Raw genomic sequence first — 22,446 nt, 5'->3', positions numbered from 1 at the left:
ATTATAGCTAGATTACAACTTTAAGTATTCCTGGAAGTCTAATATTAGTAGTAATTTAAATGTCTGGTGGTGATTTTCCTTTTTTTTTTTTTTTTTTTTTTTTTTTTTTTTTTAAGCCCAGTCCAAGTGGCAAAGGGAAGTTGGCAAAGAGAACAGTGAACTTACTACCACAGTTGTCTCAGGTAGTTTTGCTGGCTTTTTTTGTAAGGTTTCATTTTCAAATGTGTGTCACAGCGTGGTTATGTAAAGACCATGGTTCTCATTCAAACATATGCTGAATTGTATATTCTCTCTCTCTGCACTATGTGTGTATATTATATCTGTATGTGGAGCATTGTTTGTATTTCAGTATTTGGAAAACATTGAAAGTGGTGGATTTAAACAAGTTTGAAAATATTTAAGTAAGGTATAAAACTAGAGAGTTTACAAATATTACATATTTGTTTAACATGCTTATCTCTAATGGTCTGGATATTTAGAATTTGAGGGCAACATATAAGTGGTAGTTTATTGTATGATTTTTATGCTGCCTTATTCCTGCTGTATATTAGACTACAGTTTCTTTGATTTACTATATTTAACAAGTCTTGAAGTGTATGTTAGTAGCCCCTACAACAAGTGTAAAACTGAAATATAAAATATTTATTCCAGGTGAGCTCTAAACCACTGTGGCAGCAGACTTGTCCTTTGTTCCATCTGAGCAAAGAACAGAAAGATGATGAGTCAGATGAGTTTACTGTAAAAAATGAGTATTCACCTGGTAAGGTTAACATTATTAGTACTACTAAAAAAAAACCTCTCAGAAACATAAATATGTGATATATTTGAAGTTTGTTTTTTTTTTAAACTTAATTTCAAAATGTATTTTCTGCAAGGAGAATATTTGAAGGTGAGATACAGGAGACACAAGGTACAGGATTCCAGAGATAATGAAGCAGGTGCTGGACCATCAACTTCTACATTGCGGAACAGCAGTCATCTGAAAAAACAACATGAAAGTTTCAGAAGTGCTCTTGTTGACATTATATTGTGAGTTTCCTTATCTTTGAATAATGTGTTTTTCCTTTTTGATATATGAACTACATTTTAAAATTATTTTAAAATTTTGACAATTGCAAATTGAAAGTATGTATATGAACATGAACTATATCACCAATTTTAAAAGCTGAACCTTAGCAGATAAAATACAAACTTGGTCACACACTTCGGTGTTCTTTTTGAGTCAATGTCTTGTGCTTATTGTAAAGTTTTGGCAGTTACCTTTTTTGTTTTGTTTGTTCACAACTGATGTGTAGGGTGGCTATATATTACTTATGCCAGTAAAATGTATCTGAAGAATGTGATGCATACTCTTTGTTTTGTTTTTTTTTTTTGTCTCAGACAGCAAGACCTTACTGAAGAACAGCTTCCATCCCTTGATGGAACCCTGCCTCCAAGAGCAGATTCTTCTACACTGATAGAGAAAGATATTTTGGTAGCTAAAGACTGTTTTCTAGAGTATTAAATGAAATACAGTGCCAGTCATTTATTGTAAATATTGACAAGATGATTGACACAATGAGAGATGACTGACGGTGACATATTCTTCTACTATTAGTTTCACACAATATATTATTTATAGTGTTACTGTTGTGAATGGAGCATTAGGAATGTATGGATGATTCAAAGAATTGCAGAATGGAATAGTAACTGGAGGATAACCAATGTCAGGAAGTAATAAATGAATCTTTTCTATACTTGCTGAAGGTGAGAATAACTTGCAAGGGAGGGTGCACTGCTTTGTCTGAGCACATAGAATCCATAAGACAATTCTCTTTGGGTTACCCTCATCTAAGGGCTGGGGTGTTCTTCGTTCTCCTTCTGGTTTAGGATACCTTGTGTGACACAACTGCATACATAATTTTGTGAATTATTTATATTTAAAATAGGTTAAGTTCATTTTGGGATAAATAGATCAAAATAGATTCCTGTGTTACTTCCTGACATTAGTAATTTTCCAGTTGATATTCCATTCTGTGTTTCTTTGAATTTGGGCTGATATATTTCTTCATCTGTGTTTCCTTTAATGCTCTGAGGTTTTGTTAATCAGATTTCACATGCCTGTTTAAATGCTGACATACAAGCTGATGTACTTATTTGTGGTTACACATTCATATTCTGAGCGATGCATTAGCTGTACATTGCATATCCACACAAAACTCTGCAGAATGCATGGCTTTCTTTTTGAATATATCGTCCAGCCCCAGAGCTAGTGGATAATAATGGCAGCACTGGCATGATGAGATAGATGAATATATATTGAAAATTTATTTAAGGACAAGATTGGTACTGGGACAGTGCAAAGGAGAGGCATCTCTCCAGAATTGTAGAATTGTAACGGCAAAACCAAAACAAAAGCCAGATTTCTATGAGTTATGTCCATTCTTCAGTGAAATTCTTGTTATTTAGCTCTTATCAGAGAAATGGAATGAGGCTTATGCCACTATACCCTGTTATTCTATCTCAACAGCTTTTTATCGTTATTCTGCCGACTAGTGTTTGCCAGGCTGATGAAGATATTTACATCAGATTTAGTGATGTATATGTAGTTTACAACATAAATCAGTACTTAGTACTAATTACATTTATTTTTACTAAATAAGTCCATATCTCTAGTTAAACCTGTAGTAGCAATGACTTTCTAGTACTGGACTTAACCGATGCATCTTATTCTTTTATCCTGCAGAAATACTCCTATTACATTCGCCATGGAATTGATACAGCAAATGTGGCCCCAATGGATAAATCATGGCTAGACCACGTCTTGGCTTTAATTCCACAACATCTGAAAGTACTTGATGAAAGTATACGTTCACTGACTGATGAAATGAAAGCAGACTATCTTCTGAGTGTAAAAAAGGCTATAGGTAGATTTCTAGGAGTTTACTTGCATTTTCTCCCAAGTTGCTAATATTCAGAAGCGTTCGTTGTGGAGTGCTGTTCACTGCTGAGAGCTACCATCGTGGAAGAGTTATGTAACAGTGCTTTTCTGGATGTTAGAGGCACATTTTAATCAAAAGAATATTCAGGTTTTCTTATCCTTGTGATGATCAAAGCTAATATTATTCAGTATTTTTGATCTTTCAGCACTTTTAAAAAATGTTATTTTATTTTATAAATCCCTATTTAATAGTATAGCTTTCTCCTGAATCCCTTTTCATGTATATCTGGAGAAAACTGTTTATCTCAATGAGTTGTATATTTGGACGTTTTGGTTGAGACATTGAGGTGCTGGAGCGTGTCCAAAGAAGAGCAACGAAGCTGGTGAAGAGTCTAGAGCACAAGTCTGATGAGGAGCGGCTGAGGGAACTGAGGTTTTTTAGTCTGGAGAAAAGGAGGCTGAGGGCATACCTCATCACTCTCTACAACTACCTGAAAGGAGGTTGTAGTGAGGTGGGTGCTTCTTTCTTCTGCCAAGTAACAAGCCATAGGACAAGAAGAAACGGCCTCAAGTTGCGCCAGGGAGGTTTGGATTGTACATCAGGAAAAATTTCTTCACTGAAAGGGTTGTCAGCATTGGAACAGGCTGCCCAGGGAAGTGGTGGAGTCACCATCCCTGGGGGTATTTAAAAGACATGTAGATGTGGTGCTTAGGGACATGGTTTAGTGGTGAATTTGGCAGTGCTAGGCTAATAGTTGGACTTGATGATCTTAAAGGTGTTTTCCAAACTAAATGATTCTATGATTCTATTCCTTCGCTAAGCTTATTTTGGCTTTTCTTTTCTTTCTTTCTTTTTTTTACACTTTTTTCAGTTGACTTTGTTTTAAGAGACACCAGGGAAAAAGATGAAGACAAGAAGAAAGATTTTCTTCTACCTCATCGTGCAGAGTAAGAAAATATATTTATTCAAAAACACTGACTAGAGAACAGTGGGGTAGAATAGCATGTATAAGGAACAGTCTTAATAGTGGTAGTCAGTGTCAGCTGTAAATAAGACTTATGTAAATTCAAATAATGATTATCCAGCATCTTGGGAAAAACCCTGGAAAAATTTGTCTACCTTGAAAGGTTGTTTGGAATTAGTTTTGTTTAGCAGTTCTTAACTGGTAAGAAGTCTCACAATCCTACAGCATTTGAAAATGGGATATAGCAGGCCAAATGCTTATGTATAAGCTGCATCGTAATCAATGGAACAAAGTCACGTTCTGCACAGATTTCACTGAAGCTCTGTCTTATTTACAGATTGTGACGGTTTGGCTCAATACATAGAGGTTTAAGAATGTAATAAATGCAGACTGTTTTGTTCCTCAGAACAATTCAGCAATGTGTAGTATAAACAGTGATAGATGCCAGCTTCTCTGGCTGGGTTTTTCAGTATGTAGCAACCTCCATACTGGAGTGGATAGATGTGGCCTTTGTTTAGAGTAATGGACTGTTCCATTCACGCTTGCCTTAAAAAGACTGCAGTCTACTGAAAGCAAGTATAGTGCTACTCCCAGGATCATACATCTGTCCAGTGTGGATCAGCCTACCTAGTATCAACTTCCTAGAACATACTTTAATTCTCTCAGAGATGTGAAAGTGAAGAAGTACCTCTTTCATAGTTATAGCCCAAAACTGGTAAAATAAATTTGCCTTGTAGAGGAATGAAATCATACAAATGCTGGAAAAACAGAACATTTCCACTGATATCAACCAGGCTCTGTATTGGGGGTAGCATTACTGAGTGATTTTAAAAACAGAAAAGGTTTTGTTATAAATAATTTCTGGCATGTGGTTTGAGGTAGGTGCTTTTAAATATCACATGGTAGGCATTAGAATATAATAGAAGGAGTGGCTGTGACAGGTGTTACTTAAGCAATTTGCATCTTAAAAAGAGAAATAATATGTGATGAATTTATTGTTGTTATTGTATCCCCTGGGTAAGAGGCCATCCTATGTCTGATTCTTTGTAGATCTTCCATATCTCCTAGGAAAAGTGTAGGACATCACAGTAGTTTGTATATAAGCTTATGTCACATGCTTACATGCATATCCCAAAGTACAAAATTCTCCTAGTAGAGTAATCATTGGTAAACACTTTTATTCCATTAACAGTATTTGAAATATGAAACTTTCTTCTAAAAAGATACTTAAGATAGATGTGGAAAAACTTGAAGTTTTTTAACTTAACTTCCTGTAGCTACTTTTTCTTTCTCCTATAGAATACAGATCCATTGAGAAATGGATAAAAGTTTTATGTCAGAATTTTTTTTTTTAATAGGAGTTCATTATGAAAATGGGAACAAAAGTATTACAAATATGTGACAAATTTGTCAGGAGTGTTTTTGCTTTTCCTTTGCAACCTAAAAGTTGCAGTGTATACTTCTTAAGTTGCAATGCTTAATATTTTAATACTAAAATCAGACTGCCTGTAGAAAATTACAATTTTTAAAGCAAAAAAATTGCTACGAGTATATAAAAAACCCCACCAAAATAGCTTAATGTTTTTAAAAATTTGAAAGCAGACCAACTGAGTTTATGAAAAGGCTCTAAATTTCTAAGTTTTTACAGATTTGGTGGGATAAGCATAAACATAGATACTACATATTGTAGAAAATTGCATATTAATTGACTAAATACATTATATATGTATAATGATTTTATTACATGCTAAATATAAAGGACCATGAATAGGTTACAGATCTCTTAGAATTTGGCCCGTATTTCTCTCATATTATTTCTTTTTTTTTATACACTGGTCAATAGTTGAAGACTTTCTTTTGATATCTGAATAATGAGCAGAAAGCTAGATCTGTCTCCTGAATTCTGTGCTTTCTGGGATGCAAACAATTATCTTAAAGCAAATGTATAAATATTTTAGTTCTTAGCACAGCTACATTCATCCTACTGTTTCTTGTTGGTTTTGTGGTTGTTTTTTTTTCTTTTTTTAGAATAGAAGTAGTGCCAAAACCTTGGAACAAGTCTTTCTTGTCAGCGTGCAGGTACCTGAAAGAAAATTTGCATGCAATAAATCCTTCAATGCTTGCTGTTCTGAACTTATGGGAGACCTCATTTAAGTAAGTGTTATCTATATCTCTTAGGTTTGAGCTGCTCAATGATTTCAGAATCTATATAGGGAAATAATGGATGGTGACATCTTAAGATTTCCAAGTTGCCCTATTGAATTTGGGACTGCTACAATATATACATCTGAACGGTGATCATGGATATGATGGCTTTGTTCAAAAGCCATTATCCCAAATATATTTGTCTGTGTTCCCTCTAACTTTATGCTTTGAAGAGTTTCTGCCAACTTTTGTAACTCTATAGAGGTCAAACTTTCTTATCTGCACTTCCCCAGAAATCACATGGAATGCTTTGCCATCTTCATTTCCTTTGGTATCTAGGCAGTTTTAAACAAGAAGCTACGCATGAAAGCTGAATAGTTCAGCCATTTTGTACTTGATTTTCTTTAGAGCTTGGGTGAAATGCCATCTGGACCTGGCAATTTATGATTTCGTTTTTTGGGTTGTTTTTTTCTACAGCCTGTTCCACTGACACTTTGATTTGAGACACTATGTTCCTTGTACAGAAAGCCTCCAGAATGGAGCTGCTATGATCTTACCTTCTCTAAGTCTTTTTTTTTTTTTTTTTTTTTTTAAATTTTCTCTTCATTATCTTACGGACTCTGGCAAGCTTCCTGCTTCTGACATATTTGAAAAATAATTTATTTTTGGATATGACTTCCATTTTTTAAATAGTCTTTCTTGCTTTTAGTATAGTCCCTTCATCTCTAATTACATTTGACACTTTCTTTTCGGTCTTTCTCAGGTCAGGAATATTCAAAATGGTCTGTTTCCCAAGAAGAGAAGGATTGCTGTCTTGCCTAGCAGGGCACTCATGTTTTTTCCTCTTATCTGATTAACAAGGGAAAAAGGCATTAGATGGGCTATTATTTTCTGCTTCCCAGAGCAGAGCAAACTGCTTGCTTATTTCTTGACTAGTGGTACAAAAGAGAATGAACTGACCTGTCCAGGCCAGGTGCTGTAACAAGTTGCAAGGAGTGTGGTTGTGTGGGGTTTTTTTTGTTTGTTTGTTTCATTTTGGCTTTTTTTGGTTGTTGTGGGGATTTTTTTGTTTCATTTTGGGTTTTTTTTGGTTGTGGTTTTTTTTTTAATTTTTGTTGGATCTGCTATGTAGGAGACAAATTTCAGGCAATGTCTTTTAAAAATATAAAACCTGAAAATTATTTTGAAGCTACGTTTAGATGGTTATTTATTTATTTTTACATTGTTTTATAATATTTGTAAAAATCCATCCAGTCCTAGAAAGGAATGCTATTTAACCCATTCAGATTTTTTAATGTTTTATCCTATATATAATGAGTAACACATACACAAACTCTGATTCTGAAAACAGTTATTAATATGCTCAAATGTAGTAATTACTACTTCAGTTTAAGACCATGCATACAGACAGTACTGCAGTGCTTATATTTGGTTGTTCTGAAACAATAGAAGCTAATTTCTGGAAATAACATTATTTTTAAGTGCTTATGTTTAAGAACCCTTTATATTTGAAATGTAAAATATGAAAAAAGTTTTATGGAAACAGAAGAATAAAAAACAAGATACAGTGAATATGCTCCTACAATATTCATGTTATATTCTGTTTCAGAAACTTACGCCTTCTTGATACAGAAATATTTTGCAGTAAACAAGAAGCTGAGGAACTCTCATTTTTCCAGAATAAAGTCATGAAGGAGATTGGAAAATCCAAAGTGATTCTATCTAAGAAGTATGATCCAGTGTATCCATATTTTTTAAATTACAGGGAAATCTTCAACTTTTTCTTCAGCTGTCTTTGAAACTCTGAACTTTCTGGAGAGAGAAGGAGTGATCCATGTTAATAATACATATTAAAGAAAGACATGCAGTGTTGTGAAATGCTTTGAGGCCTATGAACGAAAACTGCTGTGTAAATATTGAGCGTGTTATCGTGATTTGTGCAGTTTTCTTATTCTGACTTTTGGCATGACTTGTTTTGCTCATTTAGAGGGACATTAACAATATACGTGTTTTGGTCTGTTATGACAAAAGCTTTTATTTTGTGGACTCATTTGTGCTGGATAAGTGAGAAAATATAATGTTACTACTATCAATAATTTATGACATTTTAGAATAAACTGTGATACAACTACTTAAATAATAAGGCTTGCCTTATCCCTACTTCACACAAAGGAAGTGTCTCATTGGTAGGAAGATTAACGTAGTATCACATCAGTAACAATATCTCTGTAGAACATCTGTTGATGATTTTGGAATTTCAGTTTGTATAGTCTCAGTTTTGTAGCTGTTTCTGAGAGCAGAGTCACCTGAAAGATGTTATATTAATGAGATCCGTTGACTTTAGACATTATGTCTAAGATTTTCAAAAGTAAAGGTGTTTGGATATCATAATGTTTGTATATTCAGTCTGAGATATTTTAAAAGAAGAAAGGCAGTTTTCTTGGTAGTGCACTCAGTATGCTGCAGTTAAGTTTTTAAATAGAGCATCAAAATTGCTAGGCCTTTTTTAGATATTTATGGCCAAACTATATTGTTTGTATGCATCTGATCTTTTTTAACCAATAATGCTTGATTCCTGCAGTTACATATTACTGCATTTTTACTATTTCAGGTTTTAATTAAATTAAACAACTCTTGAGGCTACTATAGTATCAAATACTTGTTTTTTCATGCTATTAACCTTGAAGGTTTTTATTTCCGTGCTTGTCTATGATTCTGTTATGTATTGCCTTTACCATTTTCAGATGTATTTCTTCCTGACCCTGAAGATACCTTTCTGCTCTTAACTGAAGGCTGCACGCTTCTGTACTTTCTTCCTTTCTATTACCCAGCAATGCCAGAGCCAACTTCATTTTGGTTAAGGGCAACCGGGCAGAATTCCGTTTGGATTGTTTTCACATCTTAACATGTACTGAGGTTACAAAGATGCATAACAAACTGCACAACCTCTGGGACTTAAGTGTGCTGCCTGTGAAGCCTGTCTGGCCTGAGAAACAGGAGACCAAAGCAAGATAGCAAATTTGTCTATCATAATATCCTATATTTTAAATATGGTTCCATAATAATATATAACCTTTTCAGAGACACGATTCCTTAGAATTTAAAGATACTACCATATGACCTACTTAAGTTAAACTATAGTTTCTCAAGTGTACTGCAGCATTTTTTGACTGCATGTAATATAAGCATTTATAGCAATTAACTTAAAACCACAGGTTTACTAATGCTAATTACTTAAAAAACTTAAAAATATTGTATTCTTTTAAGGTGGTTTCCAGAAGTGCAGAAAATCTTTTACCAAGGTAATAAACAAAACCAAGTACCCAGCAATGCCAGCATCACTAAATTAGAGTCTTTCTTCGGTTGCGCTGCCACTTTAATGACTCGTCAACTGCAACATTTACTTTTACATTCAATTCAAGACTTTACAGATTTAATTGTTCAACCTGCAGTAAGTATTCTTTCATATGCACACTAACATCATTGTTTATCGATGTACATACAATTTGTTTCCTGTTTATTTTGCTTCTTTTGAAAAAAAATAGGGAGAAAAAAAAAGTATGAACTCTGGTGGTGGGTGCTTTCTAGAAAAAAAGGAATAATATCTTAGGAATGCATTATTTATTAAGTAGAGTTAAAATAACTTTTTTTTCTTCATGTAAGAAGGGAAAAATCAACATATTTTAAATCTGGTATCCTCAAGAACACGCTGCAGTCAGACATACAGTAGAAATTCATTAATATAAACCCTGTTTGCACCTTGCACCTAGTGCTCGCTCTCTCTGTGATATCTGTCAAGAAGTCTTATCTTCTCTCTGCTATTAGTAGATGTCTACTACATGCTTTGGCAGAATAGTTCTTGGGGGGAAAAAGTAACTAAGGAAGGAGTTTCTCTTTTGCACTCGCATAATGCATATTGTAGAGGTAAATATTTCTCGTTGATATTTGATGTCTTGGAGTGCAACCGGATCTTTGTTCAGCTTTTTGTTAATACAGCCTTGCCATCAAATATTCACAGAACTCTGGCTCCAGATAATATTGATGAAAAAACATGCAGAGAATGTAAGGAACTGAGGAATCATGTTGTGGAAGCAAAGTATATGTTTTTCATTCTTACTCCCCTGTAAATGCCTTGTATACTTCTGAGTTAAGTGAGCTTTGATGTCTACAGTACTGTTTTCTGTTATTATTAGTAATAGACACATATTTTCTAACCTTATCCTTCCTAATGGTGATCCTATTCTACCTAGTAGTGATAAAATGCTTCCTCATGTTTCCTAATTAAATTTTAGTGTAGTTAGAATATGTTAGCAGATGTGGGAAAGTTGAGATGTCCCATCCAGATTAAAGATATGATGAAAAATCAAATTATGCCACCAAGGACAAAAGCATATACAAATTTTCATATTGGAATACATGGGAATCCATACTGTAAATATAATCCTCATAATATTAATATTGGTTTTTGTGGATCAGATTCCTGTTCAGCAAATAAAATTGGATGTAACACTTTTTTTTTAAGGTTGTTAGATTCATAGTGACTGCTCTGGATGATGACTACATGTACTGCTGTACACATAATAATTCATATATTTTTACACTTGTGAGGGCTACTACTGTAAAGCTACTCTGCCTCAGTCTATGCAAACTTTTATTATAACAGTTGTTGGCTGGTGTATAGAGGATGCCTCTTGTGCATACTAAAAATAACATTGTATTTCATCTTAATGAACATCATTTTATGTGAGTTTTGTCAGAGACATACTTCCTACTTGCACAAGTATTTTTGTTAGGATTATGGCATGTCATTTGCAATTAAAGCCCTGACAATTTAAAATGCTTATGCTGGAGTAATTCTTAATGATCCTTTGACTTTTCCTGCATGAGTTAGGTTAACTAATATTTTACTTTCCTCTTTTTTTTTTTTTTTTTTTTTTGTGTGTGTGTGTGTGTGTTAGAAATCAGTCCAAGCCTGCAAACACCCAGGCTTCATCCTGAGGCTAATCCTTGAGAATGACGGTATTAAATTTGAACCTGACTTTAATGACTACGAGGATATATTACTGAATGTTTATAGTGTTATGATTCAAGCTGTCAGTGATATACCAAGAGTTGAGACCAAATTATTTTCTGAATGGGTAAGAAATTACAATCCTCCTGGGTTTTGTTTTATCATTATATTGTTGCTACATTTAGTTCCTAGGTATTTTAATGCATAGCCCTATTGTCAGAACTCATGTGGTAATATTCTAATACTCTTTCAGAGTATTTGGATCACTTTGAAATCATCTTAATTTTATTAATAAAATGCCCAATCACTGTTCTCTAAGCAAATAAAAAGCCAAGAATTGCCTAGTTTCCTCAATGAGTTATTTTCTGCAGCAGCTACTACTCATATACTATAAACAAAATTGACACATTTAAATTTTAAACACATTTCTGCAGCATTCTGGAAAATACCTTGTATTTTGATACTGGAAAGGGTACTGTCTTTTTAAATATAGAATCTCCTGAGTAGATTATCCTTAAAAAAAATCTAAACCCTAATTTTTAAGCAGTTTCTATTTTAGTTGTTTTATGCATTCAACCAGATTAAAATGTTAGGTCAAACAGGAAACAATCCAGGTTAAGTAAAAAGCATTTTCTGAAATAATAATAATAATAATTAAAAAGTACCTACTTGGTTTAGAATTGCATGTTACTTTCAGGGTAGCAGTCTTAGTTTTTAATATGCAGAGAGTGAAAGTAATGCCCTGTGGTGCCTCTTGATCATTTCCCAGAGAGCTGTGGGAGGTCACCATTTTTGTTTTCCTGAAGGAATGTCATTTGGACATTCTGTTGCCGTTTCTGTTTAGCACCAACTTGAATTTTAAATAAAGATACCAACCCTCAACATTTTGTTAATATGCTTGAACACATCATCAAGTAGAAACCTGAGTAGTATGCTATGCTTTATAAAAGCACTAATCAATAACCTGCGAAAAGGTGAATTAAAAGAAGCATCTCAAGCATTTCTAAATGCACAAGAGCGAGGCTGTAGATCTTCTGGGGGGTTGCAGGAAAGCATTTTCCATATTTCTAATGTTACAGATTCATCAGTTGATAGCAAAATTGAAGTTGTGCCTGTGATTCAGGAAAAATAAAATCCATGTAGATTAAATTTAAAATTGTTGATAGGATTGTTTTGGGTGGATAAGTGTGTGGATTTCTGAGTTTCTGAATGAAGTAGCTCTGATTTCTTACTTGTTGGAGGCAAACATCCATAAGCTAGGATTCAAAAAAATTGGGCAGTAGAATGTAAATAGCTGTATATACAAAATTAGGTTTGTAATCAGGCTTTAATTAGAAAGATTTTAAAGTGACATTTACTTGATTTTTCTGTCCTGTTTCTCTTCCATGACATGTCTGAGCTACAGACATAACTGGAATTTGAAAATGTGTTTAGTTTTTTGTGCCTTTTTTTTTGTTTTTTCAAAGCCAAAAGGTGAGTCCTCATCAACTGTCTTGAAGCCTGTTGTACTAGATGAGATCTTGGATGAACATAAGAAAAGGATCAGAGAAGAAATTATCAAAGGAAGTGCTGCACCTGTGGAACATCTCAAGCTGTATGATAAGTACAGCTTCCTGATAAACAAACAAGCTGAACAAGATATTGATCAATTCCTGACAGAGGAACGTACCTTTGAAGAAATGAAAAGGGAAATTATAAAGTACCAGAAACTTGCTAAGGAAATAAAATACACTTCTAGGAAGGTAAATTATAATAATAATCATAAAGAGATATGGATATAATTTTAATGTTGATTTTGTACTAAGAATGTTGTCAGTCAAAGGTGATGATAATTAGCTATGAGATAATTAAAGTGAAATAAAATTATTTTTTTCAGAAAAAAAGAGAACTTTTCAAGAGTTAGCATTTCTGTGGTGTAGTTGCCATACTTAAGTGAGACTTAGTTATTTTTGCTAGAATTTGTTTTGGGACTTCTGAAGGCATTCAGAGTATGCTCCTCTTAGATGTGAAGGTGTAAGAGAAAGCGTGGGTCCAGCTACCTCCAAATTCCTTCCAAGCATGTAAGGCAGAGAGAGGTTCCTTAACATGAACCACTTTTTTTGTCCCTGTAAGGATATTGTGTGGTAAGAATCCTTTGTCCATCCATTCTGAAAAAGAACTCGGAAGGTGAAAGTGATTTTCCTTAAATTGTTTCTCTTCTAGCGTTCAGTGCAAACCTCAGTTCTGGGGAAACTAGTACTTACAGGGCTGTCATAAGGGCTTCTGTGTGTGGAAGTCAAGCTCACTTGCCCACTAGTCAAAGAAAGCATTGGATTCGGAGACTCATTACGAGGCAGAGTCCCTTTTTAATCCTAAGGAATGTCACCTGTCTCTAATAGTAAAGCAAGATTACCATGTTTTAGATGTATCTCAAACTGTAATTTCACCAGACAACATTCACTGTTATAGATAGTAGATGCCCTTCCTTTTTGAGGAAGTAGATTGTTTGTCAACATTAAAAGCAATAGAAGTAAGTTTTATACGAAGTTCGATGTACAGATACAGAAGAACAGTTGTCTGCAGCTATAGCTTTTTCTTTTCCTTCTTCACTTGAAAGTTTTAAAAGCATTTTATGGTTTAACGAAATTCCTGTGTGAGATCCCTGACATTCTGCTTAAGACAGTGAGAGAAAATAGGTAAAAGCTATTAAATGTTCTGACAGCTGTTATATTTGTATTGCAGTATGTCCGTCTAGGAATGTTTGAATTGCATTGTGATGAATTAATAAGGGCTTTGGTAAAGCGAGCAGATAATATTTGTGAAAAAGTTATTTCCAAAATGTTCAAAGATCATCAAGACATAAATGTCAGGTAACTCTCAAATTGAATATGTGTATTGGAATGTACTTAATTTTGTTTCCACTGTTGAATATTTTTAATTCATGAAGGATAAGTTGATCTCATTTTTGCGGTTATAAATATATGTGATTTGTTCAAGGATGATTAAAACAAAACACACGTGCCAAACTGGTTATTTTATGTATTTTTCAGACTATGTGATGAGTTTGAGAGAATATCAGAAAAAGCCCTTACTGCTCCGTCTAATACACAGGAACTAATGGAACTTAAGGTACTCTCTTCTTTTTTATGAGTCCAAGCAAGAAGTAGCTACCAATACTATTGCTCTGGCTTTAAGCAGTAGCGTATGCATGTCGCCCCCTTTACAGGTATGATTCTGGCCTTGTTGAAGTCACTGGTGCTGCGTATGTATTACAAAATAGAAAAGGATAGGTCTTCTTTGGTCATGAGGCAAAATGTCGTAGTCTGGCTCTTACACATACAGCTAAACTCTTTTCCCCACCAGAACGTTATGGTTGCAACCAGACTGCCTATTTGGAACGGTCCTTCGTCTCTGCTGTTTTTTGTTCTTTACAGTGGTATTACTGGGAAGAATCCTAGTTGGCATGGACCAAAACCGTGTAGGGCAGCTGTCTCCAAAGTGCGTGCTATGCAGCCCAGGGGGGTGCACAAGAATGATCCACTGGAGTATGTGAACGAAATAGTATTTAATTTTTAACCAAAAAAAGCAAGCAAGAAATTAAGCTTTACCAATATTTAATATACAGATTGACACTGGTACCCTCAGTCTGTATGTCAGAGGGTCCTGCATCACATACGTATGTGAGGTGTCCTGAGGAAAGAGAGGGTGTTCCAAAATGTGGAAGGATTCACAGTGACACTCTCACTTGTTCACTTGCTTTCAGCGTATTACTATGTATTGCAGTTTGTGTGTCCAGTTAAGTAGATTTACGGATTATGTTACCTGGTTTTAACTAACTTAACCCTCACAAAATGGGCAAGTGGCTTAAAAAGACTCCCTCAAAGAAACTGCAGATTGAAGATAATACTAACAATGTGAGCAGAAGTGATCAACAAGAAAATGGCAGAGCTGACACTTTTACTCCTAGTACGAGCTCTTCATCATCCAGATTATGAGGTAAAAATAATGATGGTCTAATCAGATTTGACAAGTTGGCCAAAAAAATTCAAAATTATCAGCAAGACTATTAGAAATACGAATTTACATCCACTATTGTTAATAGTGGATGCCTGAAATGTCTACTGTGCCTTGAGATATGTTAATGATAGTATGAAACCATCACACTTAGCAAGACATGTAAAAAGTAAGTATCCAGATCATGAAGAGAAACCTCTATAGTTTTTCAGTGAAGTTTCAAGTCATGTGATACTCAATCCAGTACTCTACAAAATGTAATGATCCATGCTTAGAAGACTCGAAAGCCTCTTCTTATTTAATAGTGAAAGAGAAAAAGCCACTTACTGTTGGGGAAACACCTGTTCTTCCTTCTATAGTAAAAATGGCTGAAATAATACATGAAAAACAATATGGTGACAAACTAAAATGCATTTCTTTGTCACCAAATACTGTTGGAAAGTGCATGGAAAACATTGCTGAAGATTTGTAGAAACAAGTATTAGAACAAATTATGCAGTGTGGGAGATTTGCTATACGGCTGGATGAAAGTACAGATATTTAACATATCTCAGTTTATGGTATTTGCTAGAGTCTGTTTCAATAATGAAATACATGAAATACCTTTTTCTGAGCCACTAAAGGAAAGATGTATTGGAGAAAAATATATTCTCAACAGTAAATGACTTCTTTAATAAAAACAATGCTTTATGGAAAAACTGCTCAGTTGTAACCACTGATGGAGTGGCTTCCTTGACCAGAATAAAAAAAAGGATTCTGGGGTAAAGTTACAGAGAGAGCACCACATGTGAAATTCATTCACTGCATCATTCATAAACATGCTATGGCAGCAAAACCATTGGAGCCAGAAGTGCATAAAGTTCTATAGGAAGTTATCAATGTGGTTAATTTTATAAAACAAGATCTTTAAATAGTAGAATCTTCATAACAGTTTGTATTTAGACAGGGTGTGACCATGAAAATCTTTTGTACCATGCAGAGGTTTGCTGGTTACCTTGTAGCAAATTCCTTTAAAAGAGTTGTTGAACTTAAAGATGAGTTATACATTTTTCTTTTACAAAAAGACAAGTGTTCTTAATTTTGCTGACCTTTTCTGTGGTGACAAGTGGCTGTTGGTAGTATGCTACCTAGCAGATATTTTTGGTAAAATAATGACACTTAATCTGTCCTTCAAGGTAAAGGTGACATCTTAAGAATGAGTGAGAAATGAACTGCTTTTTAGAAGAAAATCATGCCATGGAGAGAGCATTTTGAAAATGGATGTTTGGAAATATTTCCATTGTTATGTGATTTTGTTGCTGAAAACTATGTGTCCCCCCTATAAAAAATCTCGTATCTGTACACTTTAAAAACTTGGAAACAGAATTTTCTAACCTGTTTAAAAAATCTTAGAAAATATTTCAGTGGGTTTTGAACACATTTGTTAAAAATGCAGAAATTCAAGACCTTCCAGTTAGTTTGCGAGAATAATTGAGTGACATCAGGGAAGATGGAAATTTGCTAGATGAATTTCAACAAAAAGCTTTGCATAATCGGTTGATGCGATCATGATTTATTAAGCGCAGCCAATGATGCAATTCTTCCATTTGGACCTTTGAGGTTTTTTTTTAAGCTATGACAGCCACTGAAATGAAGTATTCAAATAAACTGAACTTAGAACCAGACCTTTGAATCTCTGAATCTCAAAGTATTAAACCAAGATTAATGAAGCACATTCAATCACATTGCTCTCGCTAAAGATATTATTAATAATAATATTAGTGAAAGCAAAAAGGTTTCTGTAAAATGAATAAAAACTATTTAAAATATAGTTTATTTAATCTTCATTTAATCCTTTTTTATTTCTATTTTTTGTGCATATTTTATTGTGTACATAATATGTTAGTACAGTAGTATGTGTGTATAATCTATAAATAATTATACATATATTAGGGGTGCATGCTCAAAAATTTCTTACTGATAAGGATGTGTGATCAAGAAAGTTTGGAGACCACTGCTGTAGGGGAGCATGCTAGCAAGCAGTGTGGCTGGCTGCAGCGCTGATTGAGCCTGTTAGTAATATAGGTATTACCTGGAAGTTTTGTCACTGATTTTCACGAAGCAAAGCATTCATATATGATGGCTTGGAATAAGTGCATGGTTTTATTTCTATTCCCATGTAGCTAGTGTAAGCAGATAACAAGTAATTTCTGTAGTGTGGGCAACATGCCAGTAGAATTAAACTTAGACTGCGTGTTCTTCAGGCTTCTGAACAGTTAGTGTAGTCAAACAGTGAATATCTCTTGGTTCTCTTGAATTAAATTCAAGGAATCAAATTAGATATGGAAGACTCAATATCTATTCCCAATATCCTAAACTAATCAAAAAGTTGAAACCTGAGATGTAGGGAACTTTAATATGTATTTAATTCTTCACAAGAAAACTTTAAAAAGCACTCATTGGCAAGTTGTATGAAGTAATTTTGCCTTTATATCCTTTGTTGAATGATCATTTACAATTTAGCAGATATAGGGTTTGCAGTTCGATAACTGTAGAATCCCATCTCCTCACTTACAAATACCACTTCTGTTATCAAAACCCTGCTGTTTCTTTGATGTATTCAGGCTCCAGTTCAGCAAAGCACTTATATTCACACTTGAAATGTAACGTGTCTTAGTCTCTTGCTGTTCAGCAAAGTTCTGATGTATGTGCCCGATATTAAATGTGTGGAATATATGTGTGTGCTTAAAATAAATTGGGTGCCTGAGTGGTTGGCTGAATTTGGATCGGAGTGATTTGAACTTTTGCTACAGTGAAGTTTAACATGGGCTATAACTGGAGTAATTTTTTCAAGTAAAAAGTAAAATGTTTACAAGTTGAGCTATGTGCTATCTGAGAATATGGTGCCTTTAAAATGTATACATGTTATGCTATAATTTTATGTTGGAGAACAAATTGCATGTTATCATGTGTAGCATGTAAGATGAATACCATCATGTGTAGATGAATACCAGCGTCAAAACCCTTCTAATAGTTCTTCCATCTCATTGCTGAGAAGATGTATCAGTCTTTCTTTGGGGTATTCTTTTAATAGCCGAATGTTCTCTAGATCCATAGCAATGAGTATATTCTGAAGCATAGAAACTGCTGTTAAAAGAGCAGAAGTGTAGATTTACTGGACAGTTTATCCCTACCTAAAAATGTTTCCAGTGATACCACCTTGTGTCATCATTTTAAATTTTTCTGTATCTTCAATTGATGGATATTGAGTAATATTTACATATACTGGTATATTGTTGATCTGTCCAATTGGCCAACATTTTTACTAATAAAGCTCTCTTCTTGTTGAGAGGCTTTCAGAGTGCTTTGTTATGGATTACTGTTTAAACTGGGCTGTGTTTCTGTTCTGTTAAGAGTACCATACAGAATGCTACATGTATCAATGCAGCTTACTGCCAACTCTTGAGATCTAAAAGAACAATGTAATTTTTATTTTAATCATAATGAGTAGTACAGTGGCTGTGTATATTACTTATATTCTTACGGCTAGGGAAGACCTAATCTTACACTGGGCCATCCAGTGCTTCCCTTTTTGAAGCGTGTCCTTTTCTCTTGTAGTTATTTTACTAATTTTTCCTTGGTAGCACCACACTTTCTTTCCCAAACCTGCAACACTTACAACAGGCTGTCTGGATTGGCTTCCGTTAGTCCAAACCTTTGTGCATACAGCTTCACCCACTCTTTTGAGTTTTATTCAATAAAATAGCTAGTAGGGCAGTTGTATTAAGTTATATGCTGTAAAAATGGCTAATACCATGCCATTCCAAATAAACACCTTTTCAGTTCATGTATTTCTAATTGTATTTAATTTGCCTCATAAAAAATAAGCTTTTAAAGTTAAGTATTAAATACAGTCATTATTTTGGCATTAAATTATATAAAAAATGTCTTCCCTCTTAATTTCTATTCCCCAGGCCTATGTGCAGAAAGTGGAAACATGTGACATGCTTGAATTGAAGCAGAAATTAGTGGATGCTGTAAATTGCATTGCTTTCCTGGTAGAATGTGTCAACTTTTCACCAGCAGACATTCAACTGAACAGTAATGCTTTTCAATGGTATGCACGAATGCCAGATATCTTTGAAGAGCACAGAAAGATAATTAAAGAAAAAACAGATCAATTTCAAGATGAACTTAAGGTTTGTAATGACAATATTTTAAAAATCCTTGAGTTACTAATTTTGAATGGCATATAGGACATGAAATAGTGGATGGAATAACCTCTTTTCCCATGTATTTTAAAAAGAAGTTTGAAGTAGGTGTTTTTATATTATTCTTGATATTAATTAATTTTTGCCTGCTTCCCTCTCATTTGCTTTTCACATATCCATGAGTACTGCAAGACAAGCCACATCTCGCATTTTGCACTCTGAAAGCTCTTTGGTTACAGAACTTCCGGTGATGTTGATGAAAGTTGTCTGTATGTCAAATACTAAAATTCAGATAGGTCCTTTAAAGACACGTACATGGCTTGATTTATGCACGTGAGCAGTCCCTTTGGAGTCAACGGCAGTATATGAAATTCCTATGATAGCTCAAAAAAACCCCCTGCATTAATTTGTAAGTATGATTTTGCTGTTAGGATAACGTCAAATAAGGTAGTTTTATAACATAAGTGCATCTTGACTGAGGTTTGTTATATATGTTTTTATTTTTTAGTTTAGTCTCTTATACTTTATATGTATTTCATCTGTTAGAATTTTTCATTATATTTACTAGGCTTTTACAGTACAGTTTGTTGTATTATCGAAGTGATGGGGTCTCTCCACAAGGATTGCTAATTACTAGGCTGCTGCTAATTACAGTTACTGCCTTTATAGCTGTTTGTTTTGGTTTTCTTGTGCTCCTTAGTCTCATCATCATTTTGTCTTAGATTGTACATATTTTGAGATAGTGAGCGTATATGTTTATGCAGTAAATTTAAAGAAGTATCTGGTAAGTGTTATTGTGTTATAAATAAATGTGCAGCATAGATTCTGTTATCTTGAAACATGTTATTGCTTTGTATACTTTGATGCTTGGTTTCAGACATTGACCACTACTGATACTCAATGTGAAATATGTGCTGCAGAGTCGTATATATGAGGAAAAAGCTATCCTTGAACTGTATGGCTTTAAGACAAGAGACACCTCTGTCTTGTGAAACTGTTTAGCTTTGTCTGTCATTTGATTAATCCTATTATTCTATTTTAATTTCAGATATACTAGGAATTTGAATTTAGCTTTCTATTATTAGCCTGCTGACTATGTCTATCACAGAAAGCAGAATTTTCTATGTCCAACTGTATCCTATGACATAGAACCCAAAGTTGTGTCTGTCAGCCCAATAAGTCACTGCAGTAACAGTAAGATTCAGGGCAAATTCTGTAACTTGGGTGGAATAGATACTCATGTGCAAATATGTTGGATGTCTTGGATTTTCTGCAAGTATAAAGTGTCCTACTATAGCAAATCAGAATAGTTATCCCTTCTTTTTACAGAAATTTATTGTGATTTTTAAAAAATGATTATATGCTTGCTTGATGTTTAATTAGATACGCTGTGAACAATTTGTTGAGGAACTGAAAAGCTATTCTAAGCAGGTTGAAGAATTTAGCACATTTGGAGATATTCAGGAAGTCAACAAGTATTTGAAGAAAGCTCAAGCATTAAATACAAAATTGGATCTTGCTGCTGATAAGGTATAAATTATAGTCTACACTGGTCTAATAGTATAAATTGTAAATCTTAATATTTGTGTTATCAGAATCAACAGTTTGCTTAGTAATGCAGTTATTGAGATGTGACAAAATAATTCTTAATTCAGCTATGAAATATTTTTACATGATCTGCAATTTAAACTGCAAATTTACTGAGCACGGTAATTTGTTACTATGTGATCTTGAGTTAATATGGCAGCACTTTGCATAGTGAAAGAGTGGATTAAGTTTAGGTAGGTTTGCATAGAAATTACACTTTTATGTTCTTGGAAGTGCAATTCCTGATGCTCGTTATTACCTGCCGTCTGTTAAAGCCTCCATGTTACTGCAAGTTATAGAGGAACGTCCAGGTACCATTTTAAACCTCTAAATATATTCCTCTGTTGACTAGCATGAATGCTGAGCTGTTACTGTTAAAGATTGCTTTAACTGCAATTAATAGCAGCAATTACATAATAGACTGCTTTAGTAACACAAAACTTAATTTGAAGCTTGTTGAAGGCACCGAAAATCCTCCATAATCCCTGTGGTAAGGACTTGGTATCACGGACAGTTTTGTTTGTATTTCAGACCTCACTTATGTCTCAACAGATTGATCAGTTTAATTCAGAAGAAGAGTCCTTTGGATGGCCAGTATCTCGGTACCCTCAGCATAAAAACATCCGGAATACTCTTGCTCCGTTTCTTCATCTCTATGATATGACTGTTGAATTCAACAGAAAACACAAAGACTGGACAGAGGGATCATTTAGAGAAGTGAATCCAGACAAAGTAGAGGTAGATGTAGGAAACTACTGGCATGGACTGTATAAACTAGAAAAAGCCTTCCACAATTCTCCAAATGCATTAGCAATAACAAGACAGGTTAGATCAAAAGTAGAGGAATTCAGATGTCACATTCCTCTAATTCAGGTGATCTGCAATCCTGGTTTGCAAGAAAGGCACTGGGAAGAGATGTCAAAAATTGCTGGTTTACCACTATCTCCTTCTGAAGACTCAAATGCCTTGTCATATATTAACTTGCACCTTGAACCATTCCTAGAAAAGTTTGAGACCATCAGTGAAAAAGCCAGCAAAGAACACTCACTTGAGAAAGCTTTAACGAAAATGATTTCTGAATGGGATCAAATGGAGTTCACTCTTCTTGCCTATAGAGAAACAGGAACCCATATTTTGTCATCTGTAGATGATATTCAGATGTTATTGGATGACCACATTGTCAAAACTCAGACTATGAGAGGATCTCCATTCATTAAGCATTATGAAAAGAGAATAAGGTAATTTTTTTTTCTAATAGAAAGTCACCAAGTAATGTTACCAAATAAGAAATCTTTTCTGCTTGCCCTAAAGCATAGGGACTTCAAATGCTTTTGTTTATCCTCCTTAAGCAGTGAATGAATCTCATTTTAAAGGGCTAAAGCTTTTGTCCCATGTCAGCTACACGCTATTTAATCCCATGAAGCTGATTTTTACATTTAATTAATGATATGGGAAATGCTAATACATTGGAGAGGTTGCTAAACATTTTTAATGCACTCTGGTACTTAAGGTACCAGGCGCATCATAACATTACCTTTGTTTTACCAGATAAAGCTTATCTGAGGTATATATGGAAAGGCTGTAGACTGAGAGAATGTAGTCTAAACTTTCTACCTAAATTATAAAGTTACGGGA

General features: G+C 34.3%; 1 protein-coding gene across 2 annotated transcripts in view; it reads left to right on the top strand.

The window, feature by feature from the left end:
* Positions 1-22,446, top strand: part of DNAH7 (dynein axonemal heavy chain 7) — a 120,148-nt gene that overhangs the window by 4,065 nt on the left and 93,637 nt on the right. The window contains exons 2-17 of one of the 2 annotated variants that reach the window (XM_075512168.1): positions 117-182; positions 652-760; positions 876-1,029; positions 1,381-1,474; positions 2,726-2,906; positions 3,793-3,868; positions 5,914-6,039; positions 7,640-7,759; positions 9,298-9,481; positions 10,989-11,168; positions 12,508-12,783; positions 13,763-13,890; positions 14,071-14,149; positions 18,988-19,212; positions 20,608-20,754; positions 21,364-22,049. In XM_075512168.1, coding sequence (XP_075368283.1) covers positions 117-182; positions 652-760; positions 876-1,029; positions 1,381-1,474; positions 2,726-2,906; positions 3,793-3,868; positions 5,914-6,039; positions 7,640-7,759; positions 9,298-9,481; positions 10,989-11,168; positions 12,508-12,783; positions 13,763-13,890; positions 14,071-14,149; positions 18,988-19,212; positions 20,608-20,754; positions 21,364-22,049 — 2,831 coding nt within the window. Of the gene's footprint in view, positions 1-116; positions 186-651; positions 761-875; positions 1,030-1,380; positions 1,475-2,725; positions 2,907-3,792; positions 3,869-5,913; positions 6,040-7,639; positions 7,760-9,297; positions 9,482-10,988; positions 11,169-12,507; positions 12,784-13,762; positions 13,891-14,070; positions 14,150-18,987; positions 19,213-20,607; positions 20,755-21,363; positions 22,050-22,446 lie in introns of both variants that reach the window. The other variant, XM_075512167.1, reaches the window with a different exon arrangement.

This window comes from Mycteria americana, chromosome 9, assembly GCF_035582795.1.
Source record: "Mycteria americana isolate JAX WOST 10 ecotype Jacksonville Zoo and Gardens chromosome 9, USCA_MyAme_1.0, whole genome shotgun sequence".
Lineage (NCBI taxonomy): Eukaryota > Metazoa > Chordata > Aves > Ciconiiformes > Ciconiidae > Mycteria > Mycteria americana.
The sequence above is the reverse complement of the archived record's forward strand: the minus strand, read 5'-3'. Positions and strand labels throughout refer to the sequence as shown.